At 39.0% G+C, this 15,316-nt stretch overlaps 1 protein-coding gene across 5 annotated transcripts in view; it reads right to left on the bottom strand.

The window, feature by feature from the left end:
• Positions 1 to 15,316, bottom strand: part of agap1 (ArfGAP with GTPase domain, ankyrin repeat and PH domain 1) — a 140,759-nt gene that overhangs the window by 46,915 nt on the left and 78,528 nt on the right. For all 5 annotated transcript variants that reach the window (XM_077513967.1, XM_077513966.1, XM_077513968.1 and 2 more), the window contains 3 exons: positions 12,885 to 13,012; positions 9,994 to 10,149; positions 9,824 to 9,916 (listed from right to left, as the gene is read on the bottom strand). In XM_077513967.1, the coding sequence (XP_077370093.1) occupies positions 9,824 to 9,916; positions 9,994 to 10,149; positions 12,885 to 13,012 (377 nt within the window). The remainder of the gene's footprint in view (positions 1 to 9,823; positions 9,917 to 9,993; positions 10,150 to 12,884; positions 13,013 to 15,316) is intronic.

The following is a 15,316-nucleotide window of genomic DNA, read 5'->3' as shown; positions in this document are numbered from 1 at the left end:
TCAGCGGACCAATTAGCATCTCTCCAACAACCTGTCCCGAACTCCACAATTATTTTGTTTTGCAGTTATGTTTTTTTTCTTCCCCTAGTCTACCAAGCGGCCCCTTAAGCAGAACATCATCATCATGTGAGCTCACCACCAAGCCTCTTTTGTCTGAAGCAGTAAAAGCAACTTTCCTGGTCTGCTAAAAAACTAATAGAGTATTTAATCCCACCATCAGCCCGATGTTCCTCACACAATGGACCCTCGCGAGTGCGATCCAAAAAGAGATACAGGGGAGCTCCATCTGCGAGACGGAGGAGGACGCGCTTTCCACAGAACGGACAGATCTGTGAGGGGCCGGGGACCTTTTTGTTCGTGGAAATCCCACAAGAGCGGGACGCTAAATTGGAGGTGTCACCCTTCGACAGCGGACACTTGACAGTGGGTGGGAGGGAAGCCGGACGCTGCCTCCTCTATCGCGCCGGCCATCGGAGCTCATCCATCATGCTTTCAGACGGCGCGTATGTGCTTGCGCCGAGATTGCTGCTGGCAGCGTAGCCAAATGGTTACGATTGGCTGATATGCGATCAACAAAATGGATCCAGCTTTTGCAAACTTTGTACTAGTAGTGTTCATTTTATCAGCCATTTTTAAATATAGTCTCAGTTTTAGTCCAGTTTCAATCATGCTTGTTAGTTTTTAACTCATTCACTGGCAGCCATTTTCACAGAAGCAACCCCCTTCACTGTTTTACTGGATTTTGACTGATTTTGCAAGGCCCACACAATATTGTGTTCTATTGCTATTAAAACATGGAACCTACCAAAAGAAAGATTTAAGTCTCTTCTTTCATCAGAAAAAAAAAAAAAAAGTATATTTCTGTTTCCATTTTGCAGCAATTAGCATTAGAATATAGCTAAGTTTCATCATTATTCACAAATCTATTAGAATTGTGAATAATTGTGCTTTTTTTCAACATGGTCCTGTTTGAGCTCCCTTACTTAGCTGCCACCTGCTGGCCGGTTGTGTAGTAACTACCATTTCTTCAACCGTTCTTTGCAGTTGAGAGAAAAAACAAACTTGTAAATACGTCTTTGGGACTCTAAAAACATTTAAAATAGAACGTATTTATACGTTTTTGGGAGCAAATGAGTTAACAGTCAACCTCATCCCGTTTTTATTTAGTCAATTTTTAGTTGACTATAAATCTAGCATTTTAGTCTTTAGTACTAGAAACAATTTTATTCGTCTTGTTTTTAGTCAACAGAAACTGTCAATGTTTTAGTCTAGTTTTAGTCAGGACAATCGTTTTACCTCTATTTTTTGTCAGCAGATAATGTTGAACATTTTGGATCTAAAACCATTTTACATTTTTCTCTCATCTTTTTGATGAAAAACAACTTCACACACAATTTCAGTTGGATTAATGTTAAATTATAACTATAATTTATTTTTTATTTTATTATTTATTTATTTTTTAGCATGAATCCAGCTCCTGTCTGTCCCATGTGTTTGTGCATGTTGCATTCGCTAGCTGCAGATTTGAAAGGGGGTGTGTCACATGACGTTACAGTGACAGATTAGCACACAAGAGTTTAAAAAACAATTTTCGTCTCAATTTTGTTCATAAACTAAAATGTCCATAGATTTTAGTCCAGTTTTTATGAAGTGAAGTACATCAATAGTCAACGAAATCACATAGTTATTTAGTCCCAGTTTTTGTTTTTTTAATGAGAGTTTTAGTCTAGTCTTGTCTAGTTTTAGTCCAGTGAAAATGTGTGTTGACAAAATTATTTTTGTTTCCTTTTCATTGATAAAATTAACACTAACTACTGGGAATTTTTTTTTTTGGTCTCAAAACAGATTCTGAAGATGAAAATTAAGTTGACAAAGGGTCAAGGTTAGTGAGCAAAGAAATTGCCTATCTGGGCAATGACTGACAAAGCCAAAAGCCTACTGCAGCAGTTAGTTAGTTTTAGTGCATTAACAGACGTAAAACACGGAGACCCTCAGGCCATCAACGGCCATCATGCGACAAGCCCGTGGCAAACAAAAACCAGAGATGAGGCGTAATGAGTATGTTCTTTGATTGACGCCCGAGTGCCACGTTTTAATTATTCCTGCGTCTAAAATGGGAGCGACGCCCCCTGCAAAATCTCATTTGCAGGGGTGAGTGTGCGTGACAAAAATGTCATCACGGCCAAAATGGCTCCGAGCAGTGACAACCTTTCACGGGGAAATGATATTTTTCGTATCCGGCGAAATGCGGATCGTGTCACCCTCGTTAAAAAGCCTTGATAGCAGGTCTTTAATATTCACCGTCTTAATTAGGGCCACAGTTAATTTCATTAAATTCTTTGGCTGCTAAATGAAGCAGATTATGAGACATCTTTTATTGCCAAGCGTGAAATTACAGCCTGCGAGCCGCCAATGGCGGCCCAAACTAATGAATTACAGGGTAAATAACATCCGAATTAACCATGCAATTTAACTCCTGACAAAGCAGCCGGCGCCGAGAGGGGACGAGCGCACTTGTCAAAACCAGCCAGCCCCGTGCTTGTCTGCAAGCCGGAGAGCCAATTACGGCACTAATCGCCTCCTTGCAGGAACGAGTGCTGTCCCATGTCAGGAAGTATGTCGCGCAAACTATTATCTCAGGGACAGTGGGCGGGGTCACCAAAATTCATCGGTCCATAGGATCGCAGCTTCACTTTATGTTCAGAGTCGTAGTATTATTTATACAGTTGAATTAATTGTCATTCATTACAATGAAATCAACAGGGTTAGGGTACATGCATGTAGAGCGGGGGGTGGGGGGGTGGGGTATTTTTTAAGTCACTATTACATACATTATATCATAAAGTATGCGTGAACTGAATGGTAGTTTGTCTTTTTTACATTAAATGGTCAGCGCTAGCGCACTAATGCTAATCGCCATTGCTAACCATTTAGCATAGGCTAATTGTGTTGGTGTTTAATCACGCTCATGCATAGAAAATACATAATTAGTACTTACATCCACTCAATTCAACTCAACTCGATGTAATGATGTATTTGTGAACTAAACGGTGGTTAGTGTTTTTTTCCTTTTTTATTATTTTTTTATTATTATTATTATTATTATTATTATTATTACTTTTTTTTTGTCAATTTCTCGTAATGTTGAGTGCCTTTTGCTTGCAAGTTTGCTTGTTTATTTGTATGACTTTCATTTTGTATGGTGAAAATGGTAAAAAAAAAAAAAAGTTACACAAAAAATAAAAATAAAAATAAATAAAATAGAATTTATTTGTATTGTTTTGTTTTATTTGATTATTTTGATAAAAATACATAAAAATAGAATATATCTTTACTCTTTTTATTTCATTATTCGATGGAATAATCAACAGGATAATTTTGTCGAAAAATTGGCGCACATATTTAACCTCATTTAAAGCTTTAGACATTCAAATATTGTTATCAGGGAATGTTTGTAATAGAGGTTTAGATCGGGCAGGAAAGTCTGGAAGGCACTGACTGTAAATCTACAGCACCCCCCCCCCCCTTCCTGTCAGCATTCTCTTCATCAGACATCATTCATATTCATCCATTACTGCAAGGTGCACGCACGCATGCATGCAACTTAACATTGACTGACACGGTTTGCTTTTTTCCATCATGCCGCGATCTGCTTCTGTCATTATGATTTCAGGTAATCAAATTGACCTATATGACAATTAACGTTTTTTTTTTTTCCCCCTGCAACATCGTTTTCGGGAAATTGGCAAGGTCCTCTAATTAATTACATAATATTACACCGTTGTTATTCAACTCATATTTTCTAATGCTAGCATATAAGTTTTCAAATGTGATTGAATAAAAATCACTATATATTTTTTAAACCTAACACATTATTTAAAAAAAAAATGCTGATATCCAATATGCAGTTTCCAATAAATATCAGGGATGTACAGTGTTCCCTCGTTTTCCGCTGGGGTTAGGTTCCAAAAAATACCCGCAATAAATGAAATCCGCGAAGTAGTTAGCTTTATGTTTTACAACTCTTAGAAATGTTTTAAGGCTCTAAAATCCCCGACCGCACAATTTATACACTTTTCTCATTGAGGCATTTACATGTTCTCACATTTCTCTCTTGTTCAAACATTGACAATGTTCAAACCTTCATACATTTTATAAAATGGGTATATTACTGTAAAAAAATATGCAAAATTGCACTTAAAAAAAAAATCCGCAATACAGCGAGACCGCGAAAAGTGAACCGCGTTATAGCGAGGGAAGACTGTATAGTGAAAGAAAAAATAAAACAACAACAACAACTATTAGGGCTGTAACGGTAAGCGCAATATCGTGCTACTAAAACTGCCACAATATCGGCGTTGTCATGTTCACGATATTTGAAGGCAACACATCTGTTAAAAAAGTCAGGATGATTTCCATTTGTGCAGTTCCAGCACCCTATGGTTGCTATTTTTTTTTTTTTTAGTGCTATTTAATTTTAATTAGGGATGTTTTGGCCCTTCTAGGTTTAAAATCTACACTAATTGTCAGATGAAGGTGAACGTAATATGACTTGTGAAGCAAGTCAATTGGGGCTGGGAAAAAAAGTCGACCAAGTCGACTAGGTCGACTTTAAAAATAGGTCGACTGGAAAAATTTAAGTAGACGCTCCGTCCGGAACCATGTTTGCGCCGTCACCGTCCATGTTTCACACGGACCTTTTATGCCGCCGTGCAGCGTGTGTTGCTAACTTCAGTGAGAAGAAGGCGGACATATATATTTTTTTTTTTCAATGACTCCTGTTTGTTTGGTCTGATTGGTTGTTTGAATTTGGAGGTGTGTAGCACAGCCGCCATTAGCCTAACTGCGCATACAGTTCTTTTACTGCAAGTGTACATGTACACTTGTACAGTATTTACAATATTTATTAGTTAAGATTATGTCCTCATTGGTTGCACTATTTTAAAATGGAGGAAAAGCGAATGGATAAGATGACAGAGGTACAGGCTCTTCTAAACATGTGGGAGAGGAAGAGAGCACGACTTTGAATCGGAGTCACCAAGCCACCATGCACGTTATTACTGCTAAGCTTGGTTGGTGAGGTCAACAGCTAAAATGCTCGCACGACCCTCAAAAAGTCTGTAAAAGCTGCAAAGATACACCAGGACTTTTAAACGCTTATGGATCAGTACAGCGGCATGACTGCCGAGTGAATGGGACGGCCAAATCGACGCCGCGGTTCATGGATACCGGAACAATAACATGGATTCAACGCGTCACGGATAGACAATGGTAAACACAACAATAATGTTACAGAAATGCTTGTAATATTGTCATTTAGTTCGCGCCCTCGTGTAGCGCTTGGCAGCTGCTTAATTGTGTGACAGTCACTTTCTATTAGTCAGCAGTTATTTATTTTGCTGCGACCGGCAAATCTCCTGCGAGCGTTATTTTGCCGTGAACACTCGGAACGAAAATTCTTGGCCTGCCGTGAATACCACGATTGCTTATAGACATTCACAAGTGTATATGAATAACACAAATGTGCACGACCAGTTCGCTGCGGCGTCGTGGTGGCCGTTTTGTCGAGTCAAACACATTTCACTGGGAGTTAGCTTAGCGTTTCACGGCAACGTAGGCAAAGTTTTCCCATTTTTACACTCACCGTGACAGAATAACCCCCCTCACAAACACGGCTTGAATCGCAAAGCCACGTCATCTTGGTCGCGAAAGAAGAGCTTATTCCCTTCGGCGTTTAAAAAATAAAATAAAATCCCCTTCAGCGTGGCAAAAAATAAATAAATAAAAAATCCCATCGGCGTGACAAAATAACACTCGGTGATCAGTTGCTGGTCACGGCAAACAACTAACAAACAAACAACCACCATCGCCTGTGTTTTAATGACCATACAACACTGAAATGAAGGGAAGGGCATGAAGAAGTGTGTATGTATGTGCATGCGTGGCTGCGTGCGGGCGCGCCGCAGTTAGACTAAATTAAAGACTATTATTGTACAGGAAATATAAGGAACAATGGTTTTTATATACAGATTATCCACTCAATTCAACACATGTTCAACATTTGCGGCCTCAAATCTTTAAAAAAAATAAATAAATAAATAAAAAAAAAATAAAAATAAAAAAAATTAAAAAAAAAAAAAAAATAATAATAATAATAAGTCGATTAGTCGTTAAAAATATGAGAAGTTGAGTCGATTTAAAAAAAAAGTCATTAGTAACAGCCCTAAAGTCAATATATGGAGGAACTCAATGTGTGCGTGCATTAACAACATAATGAAACAATAATAATAATAATAATAATAATAATAATAATAATAATAATAATAACATTGCTGTTATGTACAAAAGCACAATATTGTACTTTTTTTTTTTTTTTTAATATCACCAACCTCCACACAATATCGTGATAATTATCGTATCGTGATGTTGGGGTATTGTTACATCCCCACTAAAAATGTGTGTTGGCTCCCCAAAGGATTAAAAAAAAAAAAAAAAGGCTGTGACTGTAAATTCCTTTCTACAGATTAATTAGTCAGTCAGATTTATGATACACTGATTAGACATTTAATATCAAGTGATTTCTGTTGTCATTTAAAAAAAGCATACTTGCTCACAGGTTTTACAGCAGTTGTGCAAATTTGCTGCAGGTTCAGTTCTGTATACAGTTTATGTAGAACTCTGGAATGATTGGCCAAAATTACTTATTGTTTATTGGACGCTATCCACAGCTGCCTCAGGCTATTTTTATTTATTTATTTATTTTTTGTGTAGCGTTGAGCGTACTTGGCATATAAGTTCACCAGTCCGTCATTAGTTCCTCGAACTCCTCAGTCAACTGCTTGACAAGAGACTTGAGTGAGCTGTTCGCTTTCTCTGCCCCAATTAGCGGCTAATTAGTGAAGTGGAGCAGATGTGGAGGAGTAAACAAAGCTGGATGCATCCGCTACATACCAGGAAAAAAAAAAAAAAAAAAGATTCCAAGGTTTATTATTCAGTGGGACATTTCACTCACCATTAGGTCTGCAGAAACTCGTATCCAAAGAACGCCTCATCACATCGCTAAACATCATTTTGCCAAATTTGAATGAAAACAGCAATAAAAAGTATAAAGTCTGGATTTGTTTTTTCTTCTAGTTGTTATTTGGAGTAACATATGACCTCCCTGTAGCAAAGGTACATGCATGATCGTGTAACAAAAACGACCTGATCCACTAATATGCATTCGACGATGGATGCTTTAAATGACAAGCGTGTAAACAGAATACACGGCACAGGACCAATTAGGTCAGACTGTTCTTGTTACTGTGACCCGACCGTTGCAACGGGTTATTTTTAATGAGCGTGCTTCTTCACAAAAACGCTCCTCTTTAAGAAGAGGCGGGCTGAACCGCCATCACCTCGAGTGGTCCCGAGTCGCTCTAATGAGATCCGGAGTGGTCACCGAGTGGCACTCGGGTGAGTTCAAACCGCATAAACACTCGACGTGTCGTCCGACTGACTGATTTCTGCTCTAATCTTTATGACGGACAGCTCCTGTGAGGGTTCAAAATCTCGCCGTTTAGTTCGACCACCCTGGCGAACGCGCAACAGGACACGAGGAAGATGATAACATCAAGAGGGCACTTTCGTTTCTATGTGATAAATGACACACATACACGAGCAGTTAGGGCTACTCGAATATGAAGAAAAAATTTATCACGATGAATTTGGTAATCATTGCAATCACGATTGTGACAATCATTTGTTTTTTGGAACAAAAGAATATACTAGCCTATTGTACTCTATTTCTCTTGCACAGGTAATGATGAATGAATGACAATATTTGCACTTTTTTTTGTTTTTTTTGAGTGTGTGTCTTTTGCTATGCTTGCTATTAATGTGATCCATGATTTATGCATTTTAATTCGACAGACATTCCATATGCAGATTGCACTTTATCGACACATTATGCCAGTATTTGTTGCTCATAACGTTATCTCATTGTCGTTTATAATCATGTTATTTGCACTATGACAAATGAATAAACATTGAAATATTGAAATATTTAAACGTGAAAAATATTCAGACAAATACATTTCTTTGAAACACTATTATGCAAGTTCCTTTTGGATCAAACAACTGATTAAATTAGTCATTTTGAAAAAAAAAATAAAGGTGCAAATATACATATACACAACTCAAAATTAGTATTAATCATCTTTCATTTTTGTTTACCATGATGCCGATTTTTAATGGTGGAGTGTAATAATTGAAATTGTAATTGAATTTCGATTAATTGCACAGCCCTACGAGCAGTGAGACGATGGCTGTCACTACCGATTATTTTTTAGAATCAATTACTCTATCGATTATTTCATTGATTAATCAGATAAAAAATGTTGTTCTGCATTAAAGTGCATTACAAAACCATTTTTCCATAATTACAGTATATTAACCAATTATTGTGGTTCCTTAAAGGAATACTTGACTCACTGAACAATTTTCAGCAGTGAAAAGTTCAGATTTTGTCCAGAATGAATTTGCTAACTTCATTATTTTTTGTGTACAATTAATACCATTAAAAAGTAATATTTTTATACTTGCTGTCGACTGATGATGACATCACCTGTGCTGAGCAAGTAGGTAACGGCCAATTATGGCTCACCTGTATTCTGGGTTTGGTCAGTAAGCTGAGCGCTGATTGGTCGTTACCTACTTCCTCAGCACAGGTGATGTCATCATCAGTCGACAGCAAGTAGAACAATTACTTTTTAAAGATATTGTACATGAAAAATAATGACATTACCACATTAATTAGAGACAAAATATTATCTTTTCACTGCTGAAAATGGCTCAATGAGTCAAATATCCCTTTAAGTATTTTTTAGTGATTAAAAACCAACAAAACATCAATTCAGCAATATCGATGAGAGGAATTGATGTCGAACTCACTGACCTTTTTGAAACAAATTTAGTCACTGGGTCATGTAAAAACATGCAAAAGATACTCTGATGAAGAACTATAGAAATCAGAGAATAATTACTCTTCAAAGACTTTGTACAATTTTAATTCAAACAATGGCTCTTAACAATTACTTGATTAGGAAAATAATGGTCGATTAATTTGATAATCGATGACTTGTCAATCTTGACAGCTCTAAGTGAGACATTTGTCCCACACTTGCTAATAGCTCAACTATCACGGTCAGATAATTCTATTTTGATGGCACTCCAATTGCTTTCAAAGGAAATTAATACCACCAAAAATGTGGACTGTGCCCACTGAGATGCATTTACATCACAGCTTTTGAAATACGCGACGGGAACGCCATCCCAAGGCAATTACCGATGCCTCCGCTGCCGCCGTCTCGCCTCCTTTCTCTCTCCCGGTGAGATGGCCCCTAATCAGAGATGCAATTTGTTCATTAAGAGATTACAAACGAGGCTGCGGTGCCGACACGAGGGTCATGATTAGCGCTCGCTAATTGCCTGATATGCTTGTCGGGACGCTGCCGCCACACGCGCGCGCGCGCGCTGGCCGCAAATTAAAAGCCAATTCCGACGCTCCCCACGCCGTCACAGCGGGTTGCTCGCCCTCCCCTTCCTCTCGCTCCTTTATTCCTTGCAAACGCGAGCTCGCCTGGCCGCGGATGAGAGGGCGAAATGCAAAGGAAGCAGCTTGAAGTGCTACGCGGTGGCGTGAAGTGGGCGACGGAGTGGGGGAACAGAGGGGAGGGGAGGCGCCAGTCTCCTAATGATGCACCGGGAGAGCTCGGCGCTCTAATTGATGTCAAGTGTGTGTGATTTCACTCTTAATGAAGAGCGAGCAGACAGGAAGTCTTACCTGTTTGATGGGAATGGCTCGCCCGCTGCCGATGCTGTCGGATCGAGCCTCCAGACCTTTCTTGTCCTTGTCCGTCTCGCTGGTCTTCCTCGACTGCGGGAGAGACGCGGGGCCGATTATTCAACAAATCACAACTAGGAAACGCCGAGTGCACGCTGACGCAGCCTTACCGTGAAGAGGTTGGAGCGCCGCTTGGACTGCTTGCGGACGGGCGTGGGCGTGTTGGTGGCCTGCGGGACGTCGATGCGCAGCTCCTTCTGGCTCGTGCTCGGCGTGGACGGCACCGACGACGAGTAGTCGCTCAAGCTGCCGCCGCCATTGCTTGTCTGAAACAACAACACCTAAACGTCTCCAGCTCATCCAAAATGTTGCTGCTCGTCTCCTAACTGGTAACCGTAAGAGGGAGCACACAACCCCCTATCCTGGCCTCTATTCACTGGCTGCCCACCTTAAGATTCTTTGATTTGTTTTTAAATCTCCTCGCTAAGCTCTTGCAGAGCTACGCAGGTCAGCAGACCAGAAGCAATTGGAGGTACCGAGGGCAAAGCGGAGGCTTAGAGGGGATCGAGCCTTTGCAGTTGCTGGTCCCTCCCTTTAGAACGACCTTCCACTTAAGATTAGGCAATCTCCCTCTTTATCCTCTTTTAAAACACGTCTTAAAACACGTCTTAAAACACATCTGTATTCTTTACTGAACCATTTCCACATATGTTATTGTGATTTTTATTCTCAAAACTTTTTTGCCGCGTAACAACTCCCACATAATATTTCCAATTTACACTGTTCAAATTTCAATTAGCTTAAAAAATTGACGCCTCCCGGGTTATATATTGTATGATTCCTAGGGGTGTGCCAAAAAATCGATTCATAAAAGAATCGAGATTCTCATTCATTAATTGAATCGAAATTAATATCCAAAAATCGATTTTATTTAAATTAGAAATGAAGAAGAAGGGGAAAAGGCAGTTGTAGTCCACATGCTGTTTTTGTGGAAAAAGGCACTTAAAATACAAAATGAATAAATGGTTAAACAAAAAAAAAAAAAAAGACACTTTAATGTCTCTGTCATTTTGTCTTGCAAAGCAGACTGGAGTACATCATGACAATGTTGTGCATATCTGTAAATTGAAGCAGAAATCATTTGTCAATCAAATAATTTTGAATCGAAATGAGAATCGAAAATCCATTCTGAATCGAATCGTAGACCCAAAAATTGTAATCGAATCAAATCGTGAGACAGTCAAAGATTCCCAGCCCTAATGATTCCACATTACTGACAGTATTTGCACAATTTAACTTGTAATATCAACGTTTTTCCATTCATTTTCAATGGGACAGACATTGAACTTTTTCTAAGTATTACTTTCCACGCCCACTTCCATACATGTAATTTATCATTACCAGGTGTCTTACACTGCTCGGTGGAACAGTTGGTAAAGTGCATTGTCCAGTAACCAGGAGGTCATAATTTCATAATTTATCCCTCAACTTACTTCATAAGCATTCCACATGCATTCAAATCTTCGCATTCAGCTATTGGCATTCAGCTTTCAGCATTCCCACGCAATTTCTCCAGAAATTGCACTTAGTCTAATTTATTTATTTATTCACTCACTCACCTACTTCTTGTTATTAATTTACTTATGTAACCTATATTTATTTGTATGCCAAAAAAATAATAATTGTATACTCACTTAAAATGTTTACTTTGTTCTTGTTTTTCTTATCTTATTCTTTACTGCATGACCGATTTCTGTTCACTAAAAGGGAAAATACTGGCATCAAACTTTGAAAACATACAAACTCCAGCTCTATATTTTTTTTATTTTTATTTTAAAGCATATGTTTACTGAACAACGTTTAGGGTTTGTAAAATATTGGAGCTATTTAAAAAAAAAAAAAAAAAAAAGATGTCCCAGGGGAAGTAGCATGTTTTCAAAAGTTTAATAAAAACTTTATTTACTCTACAGTAAATAAAGTATTGCAAAATTTCAAACTATCTTAAAAATTAAATTCTCACTTATTTTAGCTTTAATTTCAAACAAAAACAGATGCAGAAAGTTCCCTGAGTGAGCAGCATTGCTGAAAATGTTAAAAATTTAGTTCACTGAAGTTAACTTTATTATTATTATTATTATTATTATTATTAATGGATCTATTATCAGCCATATGACTCTTCAAAATGACCGATAATCTGTCTATTCCTAGTATGTTGCTTTGTCCAAACTTTCCAAACAGTACCACTTTTCATCACCTTTTTATTGTTGTATGAGAGTAACAGAAGGTTCAGCATATTGAGCTTTTGGGTGAAATTTCAGGATGAACCCAAAACGTACTACAAACTTTACATGCAAACTTAAATTGAACTTCATGGAGTTTTTTTTTTTTTTAATGTATACGTTCAACTGTTTCCTGTTTTCTAACAAGGAGCCAAATGGCAAAATTCACATCAGTTGTTTGATCCGTGACTAAACCAATACAGTTCCTGGTTCAACTCGAATTGGTATTTAAACAGTCCTCTTTGTCATGCAGGTCACATTTTGACATCAACCACTGATCAACAGTACCTCACTATTGCGAGGGTTCAAATACAAGTTGGCCAGTGAGCTTACAGTGTTACCGGAAGGTTGCCGCAGAAATACAAAGAGATCGTAAAAGGCACAGAAAGACACAAAAGTGAATTTTTTTATGGCTCAAACATGGTGAGCATTTTGACATCGAATTAATTTCACCTGTAAAGGTCACAGTGCATTCTGAAATTTCACCCAACTGACAAAGATTCCTAACTTTTTGTGAGTAGTAGTAAATCGCAAAATATGCATTGCTTGTGAATGGTGGAATTAGACACATGTCCACTGGTTGACTGATTGGTATGCAAAAAGTGGAATGGGAGGAAAACTAAATGGCAAATTTGGTTAAAATTATATGTCTTTTACAATTAAAACTGAAAGTGTAGACTTCAATCATTTTTTCCCTCAAATTCAAGCACTTATTGGTTGAACTGACTTAGTAACATCTGGAAAAAGTGAAGCGCTACCTGGCGTCGAGCAGCCCCACTCACCTGGTTGACCTGGACGTTGGACACCTGCGTGGTACAGATGGATGAGTGACTGGGGGAGTTAGGGAGCGATTTGCACGGGCCGATGGACAGTTGCTGCTTCTTCCGAGTGGCAACGATCTTCTGGGCAACTGCAATATAAAAAAAATAAAATAAAAAAAAAACATCACCATCCATCTCTTGCAGTGATATAATACAAATGTTTGACCTATCTGGTGACAACCTATAACTTTAGAGCTCTAAAAGTAAAATGAGTCAATTCTCAGCAGCAAACAAGACTTACAAATGAAAAAAAAATTACTACAAAGCATTTGTTCACAAACAGAAGACGGGTTGAACATGGCTGAACGTGGGTGAAAACCACACAAGTTTGTTTGAAATGGGATGAGAGAGTTAAGACTTCGCTGAGTGTCTGCCTCCGATCTGATCATCCAATAAATACACAAGACGCAATTGTTTTAATTGAACTCGTTAGAAGTGGTTGATGAGGAGCCCATCGGAAACATTTACCTCTCAGTGTCACAAAGCGAGCCAAGGAGAGAACATCTTTAGGGAGATGAGGTGACAAAATTCACCACGAAATAAGTTCCAATTGAGATTATGACTTGTGAGTTTTGTCTGACACAAAAATGCATCCTGCAATCATTTCTCTGCACGCCACGTTCACATCGATTCTATCACGATACCTGAGACAAAGAACAAGCAACTGTCGACGTAATGTGACATGATAAATTGAATTACAATGGCGACATTGTTCAAAATTTGATAGGTGGAAAGAAAAGAGTTATCTTATTTGACTGGAATGACTCAGCAAGCAGGTTCTGGATGCTCAGGATTTGCAGTGTGGAGTTCATGTAGACGCCGGCTTCTTCCTACAGTCCCAAACAAATCTGCTATGTGCAGGCTTGGGAGAGTAACAAAATACTTTTTTTTTTTTTGTATTCTGAATACCTAATGCCGGTAACGTAACTGTTTCCCGTTAGAGTACAGGAAAAAAAAAATGTGGAATCAGATTACAGGTACATAAAATGGGGATAATTTCAAGGGATTAAAATATTTATGATGAGAACGAGAGCCAGAGAGACGTCGTCGGGTCGTGTTGATGACGTGTTCCTCACAGTTTAAAAAGCTTCACAGACAATAGGAGGAAGTGGCGACCGGCATTCACTGTTTGGAACATACTTGGCTTGCTGAAGGACCGATTTATCTTTAACAAAGACAAAGTTTGAGCTGAGAGTCCTGCAGCATGCTACAATGCTGCTTCTTGCTAGGTGCCGCTACGCTATGCAAGTTACACCTTCCAAACAAATCTCGCCCCCACCAATCCACTATTTAAACACCTCTTTGCAGTTGATGTCACGGTATTGTCCCCCTCATATCTTTATTTGTGCTTGCGTGAGTGTAGGTGAAATATGAATGAAGCATCATTTGGCCTTTTTCTCCCCATTTTACATTACAGCAACAACAGCTTTGTTAGCAAGCAAAGCATGTCTTTACCTTACCTTACCTGTCTGTCTGTCTGTCTGTCTGTCTGTCTCTCTCTCTCTCTCTCTCTCACTCACTCACTCACTCACTCACACTTACTCTCGCTCGCTCTCACTCACACTTACGCTCTCGTAATCACACACACTTTCTCACGCACACACTCACTCACTTTTTCTCTTTCGCACTCACTCTCTCTCTGGATGGATGGCTGTCTGTGTCTCTCACTCACTCACACTTTTCCCTCTCACACTTTCTCTCACTCACACTTTCTCTCTCTCACTCATTCACACACTCACACTTTCTCACGAACCCACTCACACACTCACACTTTCTCACGCACCCACTCACTCACTCACTCACTCACTCACACTTTCTCTCTGTCGCAATCACTCTCTCTCTCTCTCTGGATGGATGTCTGTCTGTCTGTGTCTCTCTCTCACACACTCACTCACACTTTTCTCTCTCTCACACTTTCTCACTCATTCACTCACACATTCTCTCTCTCTCTCGCTCTCACTCATTCACACTTACTCTCCCTCGCTCTCACTCACTCACTCACACTTTCTCTCTCGCTCTCACTCACTCACACTTACTCTCTCTCACTCTCACTCACTCACACTTTCTCTCTCACTCATTCACACTCTTTCGCACTCTCACTCACTCACTCAATCTCTCTCTTGCTCTCTCTCCCTCCCTCTCAGGTTGGTTGCTTTGAGTGACAGTTCAAAACATCATATGGCCTTCAATCAATCAACCTATCTATACATGCATTTTAATGGACGTCCATTATAGAAGGATTTTTGCTATTGGTAGGCTGCCGGGATCCCTATCACCTGCAAAGGGCAGGTGCGTGCTGTATCGAAATGATATATTGTCGTGATATTTATTTTTATTTTGTCATGATGAGCATACTTGGTATTTGTGTAATCCAAAAGTAATCTAAAATCATC

The sequence above is a fragment of the Festucalex cinctus genome, chromosome 2 (assembly GCF_051991245.1).
Source record: "Festucalex cinctus isolate MCC-2025b chromosome 2, RoL_Fcin_1.0, whole genome shotgun sequence".
Classification (NCBI taxonomy): Eukaryota; Metazoa; Chordata; class Actinopteri; order Syngnathiformes; family Syngnathidae; genus Festucalex; species Festucalex cinctus.
This window is presented reverse-complemented; position numbering and strand designations above follow the sequence as displayed.